At 52.1% G+C, this 16,987-nt stretch overlaps 1 protein-coding gene across 6 annotated transcripts in view; it reads left to right on the plus strand.

Annotated features, from left to right (window-relative positions):
• Positions 1–16,987, plus strand: part of CLEC16A (C-type lectin domain containing 16A) — a 225,531-nt gene that overhangs the window by 195,833 nt on the left and 12,711 nt on the right. For 5 of the 6 annotated variants that reach the window (XM_019650914.1, XM_019650919.1, XM_019650917.1 and 2 more), the window contains one exon: positions 16,779–16,940. In XM_019650914.1, the coding sequence (XP_019506459.1) occupies positions 16,779–16,940 (162 nt within the window). Of the gene's footprint in view, positions 1–7,647; positions 7,767–16,778; positions 16,941–16,987 lie in introns of those variants that run through there. The other variant, XM_019650920.1, reaches the window with a different exon arrangement.

The raw sequence follows: 16,987 nt of genomic DNA on the forward strand, positions 1-16,987 counted from the left end.
CAGTTCACTCCAGTGACTTTTTAAAACTATTATCCAAAATGCTCCATGTTATCTCCTGGAGCTGGTCAGGACTATTCGTGCTCCTCCTCCTGTGTAGGAGAAACTGATAAAGGGTGTCCGGAGAGCAACACTCAGAGCTGTGGCTGGTGCTACAACTTAAGAATGCCAGCTACTGTTTACTGAGCACTTACTACACATCAGCCCCTCTGTGAGGCGTGGTTGTGTGTATTCGTCTCACTTAATCCTCACAGCAATGCGTGAGGTGTAGGGACTGTTTGCTCCACATTCTACCCAGGGAAACCGAGGCTCGGCTACCCAGGCAGTCGGCATCGGGCTGGGATTTGAACCCGCCTGTCTGTCCCAAAGCCTACGCTCGACCTCTTACGCTGCACCTCTGTCTCCCTGCCCGTAGCCGGTGCATAGACCCCCAGGCCAGTACTGCGTCCCCCCCGTCCCCTCTCTGGAGGATGGCTTTGCAGGGTCGAGAGCAGCTCACATAATGAGAACCCCATTGGCACCCTGGCACCCTTCCCCTAAGCGCAGTGATGGACCAAAATGCTCCCCCAATAATGACAGGTGACATGCCCTTCACAGGCCCAGAGGGACCCCAAAAGAGACACTGCAGCAGCTCTTTGGAGGAAGCAGGATGTGCCTGTGTCCAAAGACGCGCGCTCGCAATTATTTATTAATTGTGAAAGGGAAGAAAAAAAGAATAGGGTTTCCTGGAAAGGGATAAAAGTTCAATATGATAAATTCCCTAAAAGCAATCAAAGACCAAAGAGGGCAGAAAAATAAAGGACATTGAGAGTAAGAGAGATGATGAATCAAAGTGGCCAGTGTGTGGGCCGCACCCCGGGAAGGGGCTGTATTTCATGGCCATGGAGGTGAGGCAGCGGCTGGGCCCAGCCTGTGGGGCAGGAGCAAACCTGGGGTGGCACCAGTCAGGGAGCAGCGGGGCTCGGCCCTGTGAAGTCACCAAGGCCCTGGGGACGAGCCAAGGACGACAGAAATGGATGGAACCCGTCGGCCGGTCTGCTGTTCCTGCAGGCCCCTCTATTTGTGTATATTCATTAACACGCGGATGTAGAAAGTTACCGGTAAAAACTGTTGAAGCACCAGGAAGAGGAAATCACCCCAATCCACCAACCCAGAAAAAAGCGGCGTTAATACTTCAGTTTCCTTCTCATTTGCGTCTCCTCTGTTGTTCCTCTGTCTCCTTTTCCCTGTAATGTTCAGCTTTCTAAGAAAGACATGAGTTGATTCTTCATTTGAGAAAAGTCAAAATGTTAACAAATGTTGACCACCCTCTATTCCCACCCCTCCCCAGACGTCCCACGGTTTGGCTTCGCTCCTCCCAGACCCTTCTCTGTGCAGTCGCATCCCAACCGTGCGCCCATAGCTAAGGGACAGGACAGGGCCACAGCCCCCTTTGGCAACCCTTAAATTCCAGTAGAGCTGTAAAACCAAAAGATTTTTCATAGCTCACTTCTTGGTACAACCTGCCCTGAACTATTTATAGGCTATTTATAAGAGTTGATATGCCATTTGTTGTGACTAGGCATGGTTTCTTCTTGCAGAATTTAGTATGTTTGGTTTTAGCTGTGTGAAACCCAGCTGTGGGCGTGACCTCATATATATGTATACGTGTTAAAGGACCATATGGCCTTTTAACCTTAGAGATTCTAAATTCTAGAATACATCTAGCCTCTCAGGTTTAGGGTAAGGGCTTATGGATGCGTAATTGTCTTATGATTTGGGCTGGGTTTTTTTTTTAACCTAAACAAAATCACAATTCTGTCTGCCCTTCTGCAGCTTGGTTTTCAGACACCTCTGTGATTCAAAAACCTTTCTGTGTTAACACGTACAGGTGTCGCTCGTCCCTTTTCACGGCTGTGTAGTATTGCAGGGTAGATGTGTGTGTTTCTCTGGGCGTTTTGGTCATTTCCAGGTTTTCATTCTCCCAGGCAGCACCGCAGCGGGCACCTTTGGACTCTGTGCACATGTGCAGCCAAGCCCAGAATCGGTGGGCCATGGGGTTTTGGTTTTAACAACATCACTGTTATGTCAGAAGCATTTCCCCGGGCTGCAGAATACCTCTTCCTAAGCTTCTTTTTTAATGGCTGCACAATAGCCCATTGTCTGCGCATTGGTTTCTTATGGCTGCCCTAACAGAGTACCACAAACTGGGAGGCTTACGCAGCAGAAATTTATTATCTGAGATCCAGGACTCGCGGGGCTGGTGCCTTCCCAGGGTGATGAGGGATCATGCCCCTCTCCCCGCTCCTGGTGGTTTGCTGGCAGTCGTGTCGTTCCTTGGCTTGGACAAGCATCACCCCGAGCTCTGCCTTCATCGTCACATGGTATTGTCCCTGCATATGCCTCTGTGTCCAAACGTCCCCTTTTTCTAAGCACACCACTCATACTGGATTAGGCCCCACCCTACTGACCTCATCTCAACTAATTACATCTGCTGAATGACCTTATTCCCAAACAAAGGCACATTCTGAGGTGCTAGGGGTTAGGACTTCAACATAAGAATTGGGGCTGGAGGGCAGAACTCAACCGGTAACAGTCTGGGTTAGCCAGAATGGACTGAGCCAGTCCGCGTCTATTGGCTACTCATTTCTACCACGCTATGACTCGCCCTGCGATGAATGTCCTTATACAGAAATCTTTGTCCATATTTCCATGTAGTCCTTTAAAAACCATTCCTTAGGGTCCCTGGGAATACCTGCATTTAAGGCTCTTGACAGCACCTTGCCAGGTTGCTTTCCAGAAAGCAGAGTTGGGGATGCGAGACTGGACATCCCTGGGCCCTAGTTTCATTCTCTGGGGCTCTCCAGAGATGCCCGCCTGCTGGGTGCTTCGGACACCACCCCCTTCACTGCGTGTTCCACGTGCTCACCAGCATGAGCACCTGCATTCTTTCTGACGAGGCCTCATTTTTTTTTTTTTGCCTTCTTATTCCTGCCAAAAGAGAGAGTGAGTCCACAGGTTAACAGCAAAATAGAAACCATAGCTCAAAATGTCTGTTTAGAGCATGTTCCCTTGCAACCGCATATACAAATAAAGATTTCAGAAATACGAGGCTCCCTGGGCATCAGGCATTAAATCAATGAGGGCAATTTCACTCACAGGGCAGCTTGCCAAGCGAGACCCAGAGAGAGAAGTAAGTTCTCTGGTTCAGTTCAGTCCATAAAGCCCAGGGCAGCCTACAGTCTCCTTCGAAAGACAATCAGATATAACCATCAGCCATTTTGGGGGGTGGGGAGGGGGATTCCCAAAACCCGTTCAAACAGAGCCAACCTGATGGCTTCTCGGAGTAGATTTGGAGAGCTGGGATCAGATACAGAACTTGAGAAGCAGGAGCTTAACTCGTGGGGACTTCAGAGAATGAGGCAGCAGAGAAATCCTTAAGAGAAGCTGGGGGACGGGGAGGGGGTTGCGTGCGTGATGAACAAAGGCGCAGGGCTAGGTGCTGGGCTGCTCGCGCTCAGAGCCCCGTCGCGTGGGAAGACAGACAGCTCCATTCAGCGGCCCGGGCCTGCGCTGCTCGCCAGAGCGCAGGACGCAGGGGAGGATAAATTTAGCTGGCGTTTCAGGGGAAAACATCGATCTCCAGTGTAGTGCTGTCTTTTAAAGGCAAGTAGGTCTCTAGGCTGGTCATTTGGGACAGTTTTCACTTGAACAGATAAAAGCCCAGGAAAGACGAAAGCTGGTCGCCCAGCCGCTTATCCTGCGAGCGGATCCAAAGGACCTTCCTTTTGACAGGAGGGCAGCTGGGTTCTGCGTGGGAATGATGGACCGGTCCACCCTTGGCCGACTTCTCCGCCCCCCCCCCGCCCCTTATTTATTCCCAAGAAAAGGTGCTGCCGTGTTTTCTGGAAAGGTTTTAGGTTTACATTTCTAGTCCCAAATGTTCATCTTCGCAAGGACCGGTGCCAGCCCAGCTCTGAGTTTGCTTGGCTGCTGTCCCGGGCTGCTGACATGCAGTGTGCTTCATTTCATGTGTCAGAGCCGGTCCACCACCGGCGCCCCTCCATTGTGTCTGAGCAGAGGACATCTGGTGGCTGTAGGCAGATTCTTTTTTTTTTTTTAAAGGCACTTCTGACATTCACATGGCATAATTTCTACCTGGGCGAAGCAGAGGGATGTGTGTACGTCCCAAACAATAGAGCACCTGTCCGAGTGACATTTCTGCAGGCTCCCTTGTCTGGTGGCGACATCTGTCACGCCGCCTCCCTCCAACACTGCTCCCTTGTTTGGAAGGGGAAGAAAGTCCAGTCTGTCAATATTTGGGGCACTAATCATCTACATTCGGGCGCCAGGGGTCACTGAGAGGCTGAGACGGTTCCAGGAATCCGTGGCTCTGAAAACGTGGGGCTGACCGTAAAGGATTTCCAGCGAGGGTATGAAAGAAAGAAACCCAAATCTCAGCCCCACCCCCACCCGCTGCCCCGGGCATTGTCCATTGTGTCTTGGATTCTTGGGAAGAAATGGTCAATGTGCACAGTGATGTGGGTCCAAGTTAATAATGAATGTGGAGGAAGGAGAAAGGATGTTCAATATTTAAACATTTGAGAGCGCATCGTTTGGGTTGCCAGTTACTGCCCTCCGCCCGCTTCCTGGATCGGTTCTGTAAAACCGGCCTTCTCGCCCGAGCTCTGCAGCTGGCAGCTGGCGCCGGTGCTTGCAGCCTGTAGTTGGAGAGGGGAACGGAGCCTCTGCAGGGCAACCCCACACCAGCAGTGTTTCTCTAACACTTGCATTCTGCCGGCTTCCGTAAAGGGCGACGACAGTGTGCAAACTGGAGCCCTCGTAAGGACTTGCAAAGCTTTGGGGTCGCGTCTACGGTTGTCTTCATGTTCGCCACATTAGCTTTTCTTAGAGCTGTCTCGTATTTTAAAACAAATTTTGTGCTTTGGTTCTTATTTTTGACAGATGAAAAGGCTTAATGAGACAACTGTGGTCATGTTTAGGAAATGTCTGTCCGCTCTACCTCCTACATACGTTCCTTAAAAGTTGCCTATAATGCAGAATTCTGTGAATCAATTCCTTTTTTCTTCTTGACACACATTATATAATAGGAAAAGCATTCCTTTGGGGGGAGGGAAAAACATTTGGCCCCAAGACATAATAAAATCATGCTTAAGGATGCAGCAAACTTTAAAGTCTCTTTAGTTAAAGGAAATCAATACTTTTATGATGAAATATTAATAATACTAAAAAAAAGTCAAAACTACAAATGCAGAATATCTGGGGCTATAATAACGTCGAACGCAAAGGCTTATTAGCATTTGCAGGGAGGCGCCGAGAGAGAGCAGACCCCCCCCCCCCGAGTCCTACAAGCCCCCCTTTCAGGGCTTTTCCAACCAGAAGACACACCTCTCCTTAAATGCCAAGATCATTTCCAGCATTTTGTTGCAGTGACTGCCTTTTGGAAATGGAAAGGTGAATCCAAGCTGGAGAGAGGATCACACACATGTGTGTACACACACACACACACACACACACACACACACACACACACACATACACACACACAGAGAGAAATGTGAGCTGAAAAGGGAGAACTGGGGAAAGCTACTCTTTTGAATACACAGCTGGCTGCTTCCTGTCTCTTCCCTCCATGAATTATTTCCAGTGGAGATCTTTGAGAGAGAGAAATCCCTATTAGGCTGAACTGTATGAAATTGTCATTTCCTGGGGGTCATGTTGGTTGAATATGAGCAGTTTCATACGGTTCCACCTAATCATTTAACTCTCTAGCAAAGAAATACTAACAAACAGCACTGTCACATGTGTCTTGAACCCAAACATTAACGATTTGAGGTGAAAATAACAAGAACTCCATTTCCTCATTTACTGTTTTCAGAGAAATCCCTTAAGCTTAGATATTTAAAGTTACTGTAGAAAAGCTCTCTTGACTAACTCCCAAAATCCTGAGTCGCAACAGTGAATAAGGAAGAATTTTGCCTTCTGTTGTGCTGTTTTCTCTAGAGCTGAGCCATTGCTTCTGCCACGTTTCTCCCCGCCTCCCCATGTGTAAAAACGTTTATAAAAATGAAAACCCCCAGTTCTTACCTCATTGGACCCAAGTGCCAGTTAAGTCATCAAAACAGCTCGCCCTAACTCAACATTTAGACTGTATCCATTTGTTCGGTCCCCACGGGCCTTGAGGAGTACTTCTGTCACCGCCACTCCCTACTTTTCATGTGAGAGCCGCGGGCTTGCGGGGTAAGTGGTTCCCTTGAGCCACAAGCCACCCAGAGTGGCTGGCCCCCCGGGGAACTCCAGGCCCAGACCCGAGACTCTGCCCTTCTCAGGGCTTCTCCCTTGGAGATGTCAGGGCCGTGCGTGCAGCCACCTGTCTGCCTGTGTCCCCCAGGTCAGGCAGGACGGAAGTTGGCCGTCCTGTCTGCTCGGTGACCTCAGGCAATGGCTTTTGAAGCCTGTCCTGGGCCGATACCCATCACGGTCTTCGTGTGGCCCTGCACACATTCCCTGACTCGCCCTGACCCACGTAGAGCCAGACCGTATCTCCAGGGCTTTTCGTAGATGACGTGTAATAGAACGTCATCTCCTGCTGGCTGGGCCTAAGTCCACTCTGTTAAAACAGTGGGAGAGGCTTCGGTGACGTGGCCCCTCTGAGAGCCCGAGTCCTGGCAAATACGTGCACTTGGAGCCAGGACCGTGTGTGCCATTCTGCTCTGGGAGTGGGTTAAGTACGTGTCGTGTGCGCGTGCCTTTTGCTGAAGATGCATACTAAGCCCTCGGCCCCTTGGCACACTGCCACCTTGTAGAACACACGTGGCAGGGCATACATGTCAGTGTGGGGTAGATACCACGTGGCCTTACCCCTCCCGGCCTGAGAGCACAGAGCAGGCTGATGAGATGAGAGACTTGCTGGAAAGTCAGGTGATCCTTGGGCCCGTGGGAACCTCAGGAGGTTGTCCTTTGCAAGCAGGGCTGCAGCTGACCGACCCAGCCCTGGCCAGTAGTTCCAGGCTTGGGTCCCTTAGGCCCTGGGGCCAGAGGAGTCAGGGGTCACGACCTCCCCCCCACCCCCCCAGAAGCCCTCGCCACAACTGTCTAACCCGCCCCCCTCTCGCTGCTCTTTCAGCCCTATTCGCTGCCTCAGTTGAGAGACAGCCGAGACAGTCACTGATGCGCTTTCTAGTGCCTTTCCTGAAAGACTGTTGTGGAGCTCTTTGCTTGCTAATGTACAGACGGTAATGCCATTGGAGGAGGGCAGGGCTGGGTGAGGCAGAGACCCTGTCCTTGGGAATAAAGCCCACGTCCTGGCAACCCTCGGTTTTAAAAACCCAGACGAGGTTGTGCCACTGTAACAGGTCTAGTCAACTCATGCCTGCATGCCAGCCGATCCTCTGCAGCCTGGAGGGTGCTCATGTCCGCGCTGGCTAAGGAATGCCAGCACAGCTGTGCATGGCAAGGTGCTAGCGTTCTCACAGCCCAGATGCCCCCTGGCAGCCAAAGGGGCATTTAGACCTTGGCTGTCTCCCCTGGAGGCAGTCCACTCAGGCAGGCTTTACCCAGAAGTATAAACGCTTTGAAGGGCAGAGTTGGGAAAGATATGGCACAGAGAGAAAGCAAGACACTGAAAGACTTATTTTTTCTTTTCTGCAGGTTTTCAAGTATAGTCTTTAAAAATCCAAGAGGATTTATCCATGGATAAAGAGCTATAGGCAAAAAGATGCTGCAAGTTCCCAGCTATTTTTATGTGTTGGACATTGTTATCCCTTTAAAAGCAACCAGAAATAAAAGTCTTTAAGCATTTTGAGGTACAGCCAGTCAGTGATCTAAGGGGTCGCCTGTGGTGAGGTGGCTCAGGCTTGGCCAAGAGAGGCAGTAGAAATGCCCCCGTCCCTTTCCAGATGCCTGATTTGCAAATCTGCCCCCTGGGCTGGACAGAAAGAAAATCAGAAATCACGTAGGGTGACCACTGGGGTTCTGAAAAGCCCGTAGATTGCTGCTAAGGCCCAGAGTTGATGCGCACAGCCCTGAGACAGGAACTCGTGTGTGGCTCCCAAAGGCGAGGTTGGAGGAGCTCTGAGTCTTCGACCTTCCTTCAAGCCTCAGAGTCCTAGCAGTGAGCAAGGCCCTGCTGGCCTGCAGGGTCGCTGCCATTCTGAGCCCTGCACCCGTGCTTTTAGATTCCTTCTTTTTTGTGCAAACTTCTTAGGCGCCTGGGTGAACACACAGGCCCCCCCTGGCCCCGTGGGTGCATGGCCTTGGACTTGACTCTGAACCCTGCTTCCCAGCATCTTCCCCCATGCACATGCTCTTTGAACAGCTGCAGGTAGTTTCGTTTTTTTGGTGTGCCCCCCGCCTCACTTAATGGCCCCCGACCACCACCTCTCTCAGCTTCCCCGAGGCGGTGGGGAGGAACCAGCCTCTTGAGTCAGAAGTGTGGATGAGAAACCTCAGTGTCGGGTGTAGACCCTGTGGCTGCAGTCTGTCCAGAGCCACCACCGCCACCCCCTCCCCCCGCAGGCTGAAGTCCCAAACTCAGTCCCACCCCCCCCCTGCTCTCGCCCCAGGGACCTGGCAGACTGCACTGGGGGGTGAAAGGGCAGAGCCGAGGAAGGAGCCAGAAAGGGGAGAGAGAGGACCACGGCCGCACTTGCTGTCTTCGGTTCTGTGCGCAAGGTCACAAGGCCGATTGATTTTTTCCTGTTTCCCAGCACTGAGGGTAGTGGGAAAATCTGAACATTACATGGTGGAAACCTGAGCTGAGGCCGAGCGGAATGAATTTGCTAATGGAAGGCACGCTCAGGGCACCCTCGCCTGCCCCACGGTCCTCATTCAAGTCGGAGACTGTCGAAAATGCATGGGTTGCTCCTGAATCAGCCCTTGGTGGGTTTTATTTTATGCTTTTCAGCGTGGAACAAGCATAAATAAATGTCATTTTTTCCTTAGGGCAGACAGCTCTCCCCTCTAAATCTTAGAGCCTTTTCCTAAAAGAGGTCTCTTGAAAAGTGGACTTCTTTGAAGCACATTTGTCTGAGACTTAAATGGCTTAGGGTCACGGGCTTCAGACTCAGAAGCCCCACGTGTGAGGAGCTTGGGCCAGGTGGCCGGGCCATGGGACACCCGGGCCTCAGCCCGGGACAGAGGCTGTGGCCAACAGCCTACACGGACACGAGATGCACTTGGTTTGGCTTGCCTGAGGTTTCCTGCTTCTCGTTTAAAAAAAGGAATGTGAAATCAGTTGTCAACAATATTAAAAATCAGGAGGTTTTCCGTAAAAACCCAGATACCTAGCTTCTCTTGAAGAACAGGAAACCGTGCCACACACACTAAAGCGGCGGCAGTCAGGAGAGGCTGGGTAGCGGTCCAGCTTTCTCGTCTCTACGTGTCCTTAGAGTCCCCTTGCCACAGACTGAATGTGCCGTGGTCTGTGTTTATTCTCCTGATAGGAGGGAACTGTTACTCGGTGCCATGTCGCAATCAGATAAGGGGACACTGATGGCAAATGGCAGAACTACCAGCCTTTCACCCCAGCCCCCTCCTCATTCAAACTGAGGAAAACAGTTTGCAAAGCCCTGTATTATGGCAGGATCTTTCCAGAATGAGGCCCTACCTCCAGTCGGGCAGCTCTCTCTTCCAGGAAGCTGTCTTTGGGGACGTATCCTGGGGAGAGTGTAATAGGACGGGAACCTTGCGCATGGACTGGTGTCTCGAGAACCAGGTCACCTGGGACAGTTTTCCTTGAGGTCTTGGTTCCCAGGAAGTGCAGAGCCAAGCGGTGACATCAGCTTCCCACAGCTGGAAGTCCTGGTGTAACTTTTCACTTTCCGCCTTTTGTTGTTGGACTCTGGTCATTTAGCTTGTGTTTTCGTGGCTTTCAGTATTTAGTATTTATGGCATTTGGGTTTGGGTTTTTAAATATAAGCCACCTTGAAACCCCTCCTGGAAGCAGGTGATATACGGAAGGAAGAGCCTCTGTGGGGGACGAGGCTGTGGGGTGAGGTCCGTGCCCTTTTAGTAGAGGGCAGAGTCCCTGAGATGAATTCTTAGCCAGCCAGGTTGCTGCCACCTCAGCTCCCTAAAGATCCCCGTGGGATCCCCCATACACCTAGGTAGTTGTCATATCTTCCAGTTTTTAACCTGAAATAGTTGCACTTCAGTCATGCAACCAGGGAATTACACTCTGCCAAACGGCACAAGCTCTGGGCAGACCACAAAGGTCAGCTGGGGCCTCCCTGCGCCTCGGAGATTGAGGAAACCTTTGGCTCAGCCCCTCCAGTTCTCTAGCCAGTGCGCGTGTGTGTAGCCTTTAGTCTCCTGTGGGCCCCACCGTTTCCAGGTGTTGGCCCTCGTGCATGATCTCTGCGTGACCTGGTATGAACCCAGACGTAACTTAGCTCGGTCACTGGTTTCCAACCGAAAAGCCCACTCGCACCACAGAAGGAAAAAGTTGAAGGAGCGTTTCTTAAAGATTTGGGGGGTTGTGGGAAAGTCATGTCCTCCATCTCAATTGCCTCTTCCCCTCTTTTTTCTCACCCCACCGCCCCTAGATTTCCCCCTAGGAAGTGCAGGGCAGCTCTCCCTACCCTGGAAAATCTGGGGTCAGCCAGCCCCTTGTCTCTGTGGAGCTCAGCTCACATCCCTGCATCAGCAAAGCTTTTTAGCAACTGTCAATTAAGATTAGGTTCAACCACATAGTAAAGAAAAACCCAAAAGAGAAGCTTGTTTCCCTCTCAGGTAGAGGAAACCTGGATGACGCCAGCCAAGGGCGCCACAAAGGCCTCAGGGACCAAAACTCCATCCTGCTCAATGCTCTGCCATCTCCATGCCCCCTAATACGTGATTCATCCTCATGGTCCAAGATAGCTGCTGGAGCGCCAGCCATCACACCCATGTTTCAGGAAGCAGAATGGAAGAAGGCACACCACTATTTTTTTTTTTAAAGAAGGCTTCCTGGAAATCCAACATGCTACTTTCATTTCTATCTCATTAGCCACAAATTAGTCACATGGCCATGCCTAGCTGACAGGTCTGTAACTGCAGAGTAGGTATTCGGAGACAGCTCACAATATCAGAAATGCTATCCAAAACCCTCTTGACCCCAGAGGATTCCAGGTGCACGCTGTGAAAGTCATGCTAGTCATCGCACAAAATAGCAAAGCATCTTAGCCGTCAAGTTTCTTAGGCCCTACTTAAGAAAGTCGACTCCTGTATAGCCAGCGAGGCCCCAAGGTGGACAGGAAAAGCTGCAGGAGCACAGGGGAGTGAACAGTTAACCCCACCAGCTGTGGAAACTTGCCCAAGCTGGCTCTGAGCTGAGCGAGTCTTAAAGGATAGGGAAGGGATTTACGAAAACTGAAAAGAAGCGAGAGGGAATTCCAGACTGACAGAATGGCCCAGCTAAGGCAGCGAGAAAGCAGATTTTGTCGCACAGTCTGAGGACCCGCCTAGGCTGCCAGAGGCAGGCGGCTTCATCTTGATGCATTCGCCCAGTGGTTCTGGGAGGATAGGGTTTGAGGAGGGCGCTGACTCGAAAGGTCTCTGGGTGTTGGAACTTCCGTGAGTCCTGTGGATTTGACCAAGAATCTAAGAATAAATGGCAGAGATTAACAACCGAAATGTCTGGGGAGGGGAGGAAGCAGCTCGCTCACCCTTTCCAGTTGCTGCCACGTGGGGTGGGAATGGGGCCCGGACTTGCCAGATCGTCCTGTTTTGTCAGAAGCCAGAAATCCAGCATCGTGTGTAAAATCTTGCAACGTGGAAATGGCGGTACTTAAACAGACAGACACAAACATGATGTGAGCCAAGCATATCACATCTGCAAGCTCCTGGGCTATTGTGGCAGCTCTGGATCCTGGGTCACACAGCACCCTGGTGCTCCGTGGGGAGAGCTTTAGCGGGTGGTCTACCCAAAGGGGAAAGGGTGCGTGCACAGTAGATTCAAGGTGCATTCTTCAGTGTCTTCTCATAAAGTTCAAATCAGATTCAGACTTATAGGTAAAAAGAAAACTACGGCTCATGTAAGCCAAGAGACCCTCCCTGACAGAGGAGAGGGGGGCTTGTCCAAGGTCACAAAGCCGTTCGGGCCGAGTTAGGACTCGAACTTGGGGATCTGACTCCCGGCCCAGTGCTCCTTCTATCAGTGGATCTCAAGTCGAAGGCTGACCTTTTTGTTGTATTTTTGTACTTGACAAATGCCAGAGTCTTACTCATGAGTTCATCTTCCCAGAATAACTGGCAGCACGGGGCCTGAGGGCAGCAGGAAGACCCGGCCTGCGCCTGGGAAACCCAGGCTCCTGGAAAGCTGGGGACGCGGCTCGCCATTGGTGCAGGTCCACCACCTGCCTCTGGAGCACTCCGCCCGGCCCCGGCTCTGGGGGTGTTCTTCGTGAGCCTGGGGCAGGGAGCTTTGGAGGCCAGAGCAGATCCCAGGGTTGTGTCAGGGACCCGGGACGTGAGCCTGTCCAGCTCCCAGGCAGCCCGTGTCCCTTCCTTCATCCTGCCTTCTTTTCCTGGTTTAAAATAATATTCATAGTAGGAATCTTGGAAAAGTCAGGCAAGCACAAAAAATAAAAATAAAACTCACCATAATAAAACCCTATGACTTCAGCTTATTTTCTTGCCACATTGGGAGCACATGGGACATGTTTTTTTTCTAGCCTGTTTTCATGTACTATGTCTTGAGCGTTTCCCTCTGCACTGCAGCTTCTTTTATAGCAGCGTTTTTATCAGCAGCAGAGGACTTTATCATCTAGGCCGATTAGGGTTTATTTGGCCTTTCCCTAATGGTTGGAATATTGTGGTTGTGTCCAGCTCTCTGTTATACACACCTGTGCTTTGAACACCTGCGTAGTTCACTCTGTGGGTCCACCCCACAGTACTTTGTGGGGCAGAAATTTCTGGATGCGGAATCAGTCAGATGGTGTGAAAGTCCATATGGCCTTTAATAGACATTTCGTGAGCAGAGGCAAGAATTTTCCCAGCTGAAGCTCTCAGGGAGGCCTCTTCGCGGGTGCCCTTGTCGCGTGACCTCTGGCTCGTCGGGGTGTGCACGTACTAAGCAGCCCGTGTGCCTTTGACTCACGCCCAGAAAGCCCCTTGGGTCCTCCGCCAAAGTGAGTTCATCAGGCGCTGTCTTGCCGCGACGTGGCACAGGAGGACGGGCGCTGCGGCCACAGTCCTTGTCCTCAGTGCTCTCCAGAGACCGCGTGACCCTCTGACCTGTCACACTGACTCAAAATAGTCAATACCTCGATTTGGGAAGGAGCCCCTTGAAATTGCAGGAGGAACCTGAGCACCCAGCAAAAAACAAAACGACAAAAAAAAATAAATAAAACCACCACATCACTGAGCCTTTCTGGGGTCCCAGTGCCGTGGGGGCGGGGAGGGGAGAGTATAAAGGTGGGGAAGGGAGGGAGGTACATTTTTAGTAGCAGCAGGTGATGGAGAGAGATGGTTAGTCTCTGCTCAGCTAGACCCTGCAAACGGGTGTTATCAGAGCTTGATGATATTTTTTTCTCTGTTTAACTCTTATGTGTCTATTTAACATACAAAAGGTGTGCAGTATTTATTGCCAACCTGTGGCTTGATGGCTTGACCCCAGTCCATTCCCAAACGGAAGAAATTTAAGAAGCCTAATTCCACCTTCGGGGTCTTTGGGGTTACCCCCCAACCCCAACCCAGGTGTCTTACGGTAATAAACCAGGGCTTTAAAGAGTGTGAGAGAGAAGCCGTGTGTCTTAAGTGAAGGGGTGCGTGACCACCCTGGTGACAGCCCCATCATTCATCCGTGCGGGCTGAGGCGTTGTCGGGAGGGTAGGAGGCTTCGTCCTAACTGTTCCCACCCTCGCAGGCCCCCCCGCTCATGCTCTGATAAATAGGTGGCTCGGGAAAAGCCATCTTGACATTTTGATTTGTTGAAGGGCGACTCGTTTTCGAGGCAAGTAAACAGCTTGTGAACTTGGGGGTTTACCACTTGGAGTGATTAAGAAGTGAGCAGCTGTAAAGCCTGTTCTGTGGGGCTGTGGCTGGTCGCCCCTGGGGAGCTTCCTGGCTGGTGTTTGGATGTCTCTGTTTGTCATCGTTCATCTCAGCCCCCTCCCTGCCCCCACCCCTGTATATCACACAGTCCCTCTTTTTGAGAGCTCCAGCACGTTAATCCTGCTCTCCTCTCAGCAAGCAGACCTCCGCAGTAGGTGGGGGTGGAGACTACCATTCCCTACAAAAGAGGGGCTGGTGAATCTACCCGCCATACCTCCCACCAGGCCTCACGTTGGCCTCCATTACTTCACCCCAAGCAGGAGGGCCTGGCTGGGGTATAAATAGACACCGGCTCTTAAGCCGCTGACCCTTACACAGAAATAACTTCACACAAACATCAGTACAAAACAGCTCCTCCGTGGTGGCCAGGCGTGGGGTCCCATTGAGTCCTACGGGGAGCTAGAGCGGCAGGTCCCTGGCACACATAGCACTCCTTTCAGCCAGGCCCCGCACCCACCTACCACTGGGTGAAGGAAAGAGGTTCGGGGAAGCGTAGACTTGCCCAGAGCCCCGTGGCTGGTGAGTGAGCAGACCAGGAATAGAACTGAGGCTTTCCCGGAGCCGGAGCCCCTGCTCCATCGTCTGCCAGGCTTATTTAGGGCCAGAGAGTGAAGCAGTCCAGGCTTTGCGGCCCGGGCGGCTTCTGCGCAGCTACTCAGCGCTGCTGGTGTGGCTCAGGCAGCCACAGACGGTGTGTAAGCAAAGGACCATGGCTGTGCCGATAAAACTATTCACCAGCCAGCGGGCCATGGTTTGCTGACCCCTACTCAACACCCTGCCGCCTTCCTGAGGCCTGGGAAAGGCAAGGTCACGGCCTGGAGAACCTTCTGGAAGAAGTGTCAGCCGGAGCTGACTGTGTAAGGTTCAGGAGGTGCAGGTGGGGTCTGGGGCCGGCTGGGGTGAGTGCGCTCGGGCAGTAGAGAGGCTTGATGTGGCTGGCCAGACAATCGGGGTCCCCGCTTTCAGCTGGAAGGACTTGCCCCCCATCCCTACTTGGTGCTGCTTCTGAATTATGGGGCAGAAGCCAGGGGGTCCACAGAGCACTGTGGCCTGGACCAGCTCCCAGGCACTAAAGCAGGAACCACCACGGTCTGCACAGGCTCCTGGGATCATCAACAAGGCTCCTGTTCCATGGAGCTTTCATGTTTTTGGTGAAGAAAATCGGAAGCTGTGGCCCAAACTTTAGAAAGCAGAGTGTCACTGTCTGCGGAAAGCACCTATCCCCTGAAGGGGCCCCGGGGCAGGCTCGTGCAGAAAGACCTGCTTTCATCATAGAATACGGTGCTCTCACCGTGTGCCGAGCCCTGTGCAGGAGTCTGATGGACTCGGTCACTGATGGACACTCTGTCACTGTGTCCCCACCACAGTGGAGATGACAGGTAGCAGTTGGGAAACGACACTGGGCGTGTGTTCCGGTGCTTCCTCATGGAGACGCAGGGTTTACCCAGGCCTGAGTGTCTCCAAAACGTGGAGCTGGTGCACTCCCCTGTGCTGGGAGGGCCACAGACCCCAGAAATGTGTCGTTGCATCTCCAAGCCCGGAATTGCTCTGAGGGCCATGTGAAACCCTCGTACCGTTACGCTCTGCTTAACGGTGGGGATAGGCTCTGAGAAATGCGTCATCAGGTGATTTTATCACTATGCAAACATCGTGGAGTGACACAAACCTGTGTGGTGTGGCCTGATGTACACCTAGGCTGTGTGACGTGGCCTCTTGCTCCTGGGCTACCAGCGCGAGGCTAAGTCAAGCACAAGAGAAGATGATTCAGTCGAGAGACGTCATAACCACGGGGTATATGAGCTGCTTGCTCCCCGTGTAACACGGCGTGCTGTTTTAGCACAAATTTTATTTTTTATAAGTAGAAAGAGTAGTCTAAAATAACAATAAAAAGTATAGTAAAGTATAGTAACAGAGTCGTTTATTATCACTACCAAGTATTATGTCCTGTGCAAAATTTCTACGACTGGCGGCACAGTAGGTTTGTTTACACCAGCATCACCACAGACACGTGCGTGATGAACTGGGGGTGCTGTGACATCTATGACAATGTCACTAGTCGATAGGAATTTCCTAGCTCCGTTATAATCTTACGGGACAGCCATCGTTGACCAGAATGTCTTTATGTGGTGCGTGACTGTAGTTGGTAGCTTTTCACCAGAGCTCTTATCCTCCCCGCACCAAACTCACCAGACCTGCCAGGACGGAGCACAGTATTCTCTGGCAGAGGGGGTCTCGGGGGCTCTTCCCCCTCACACCTGCTCCATGTCTGGTGCCCTGCCTTTGGCAGAATTTGGGCGCGTTAGCAAAGGCCCCCTGATTTTGCCATGAGGGCGTCATACATCTCCGTGTGAACTTCGCCAGGATGTCTCTGCAGTCCTGTGGCTGAGTGACCCCATCCCCTCCAAGGGCACATCCAGCATTTTGCTGAGCCAGCATCTGACACTTAAATTGACAGCTTCCCAGCCCTGAACTCGGCTCGATGGCTGGCTGCCCTGTTTTCCTTGAAACAGCTTCAAAGTGTGTCTGGGTCAGTCCCATGACCAGTGAGGTCAGCTCTTTCCGGGGAGCTGACCCAGACTTCCAGGGATCTGGGTTTAGGTTGGTTAACATGGCATTTACATTAAGGTCCCAACCTCACCTGTGAGGTGGGGCTTTGCCCGACAGGGACCCACACAGCTGGGCGGTGGTGCCCCTCCTGCCAGGCTGGCTCGTTTTCCGCTTGGTCATGTGGCCCCCGTGTCTTGCAGGCTTTGCCGTGGCCCAGTGCATAAACCAGCACAGCTCGCCGTCTCTGTCCTCACCATCGCCGTCTGCCAGCGGGAGCCCCAGCGGCAGCGGGACCACCAGCCACTGTGACTCAGGAGGTGCCAGCTCATCGTCCACACCCTCTGTTGCCCAGAGCCCATCAGGTATTGGCCACGTGACACAGTGTGGGAGGGACTTTGGGGAGCCCGTC

Source organism: Hipposideros armiger, unplaced genomic scaffold (genome assembly GCF_001890085.2).
Source record: "Hipposideros armiger isolate ML-2016 unplaced genomic scaffold, ASM189008v1 scaffold_149, whole genome shotgun sequence".
NCBI classification, from domain to species: domain Eukaryota; kingdom Metazoa; phylum Chordata; class Mammalia; order Chiroptera; family Hipposideridae; genus Hipposideros; species Hipposideros armiger.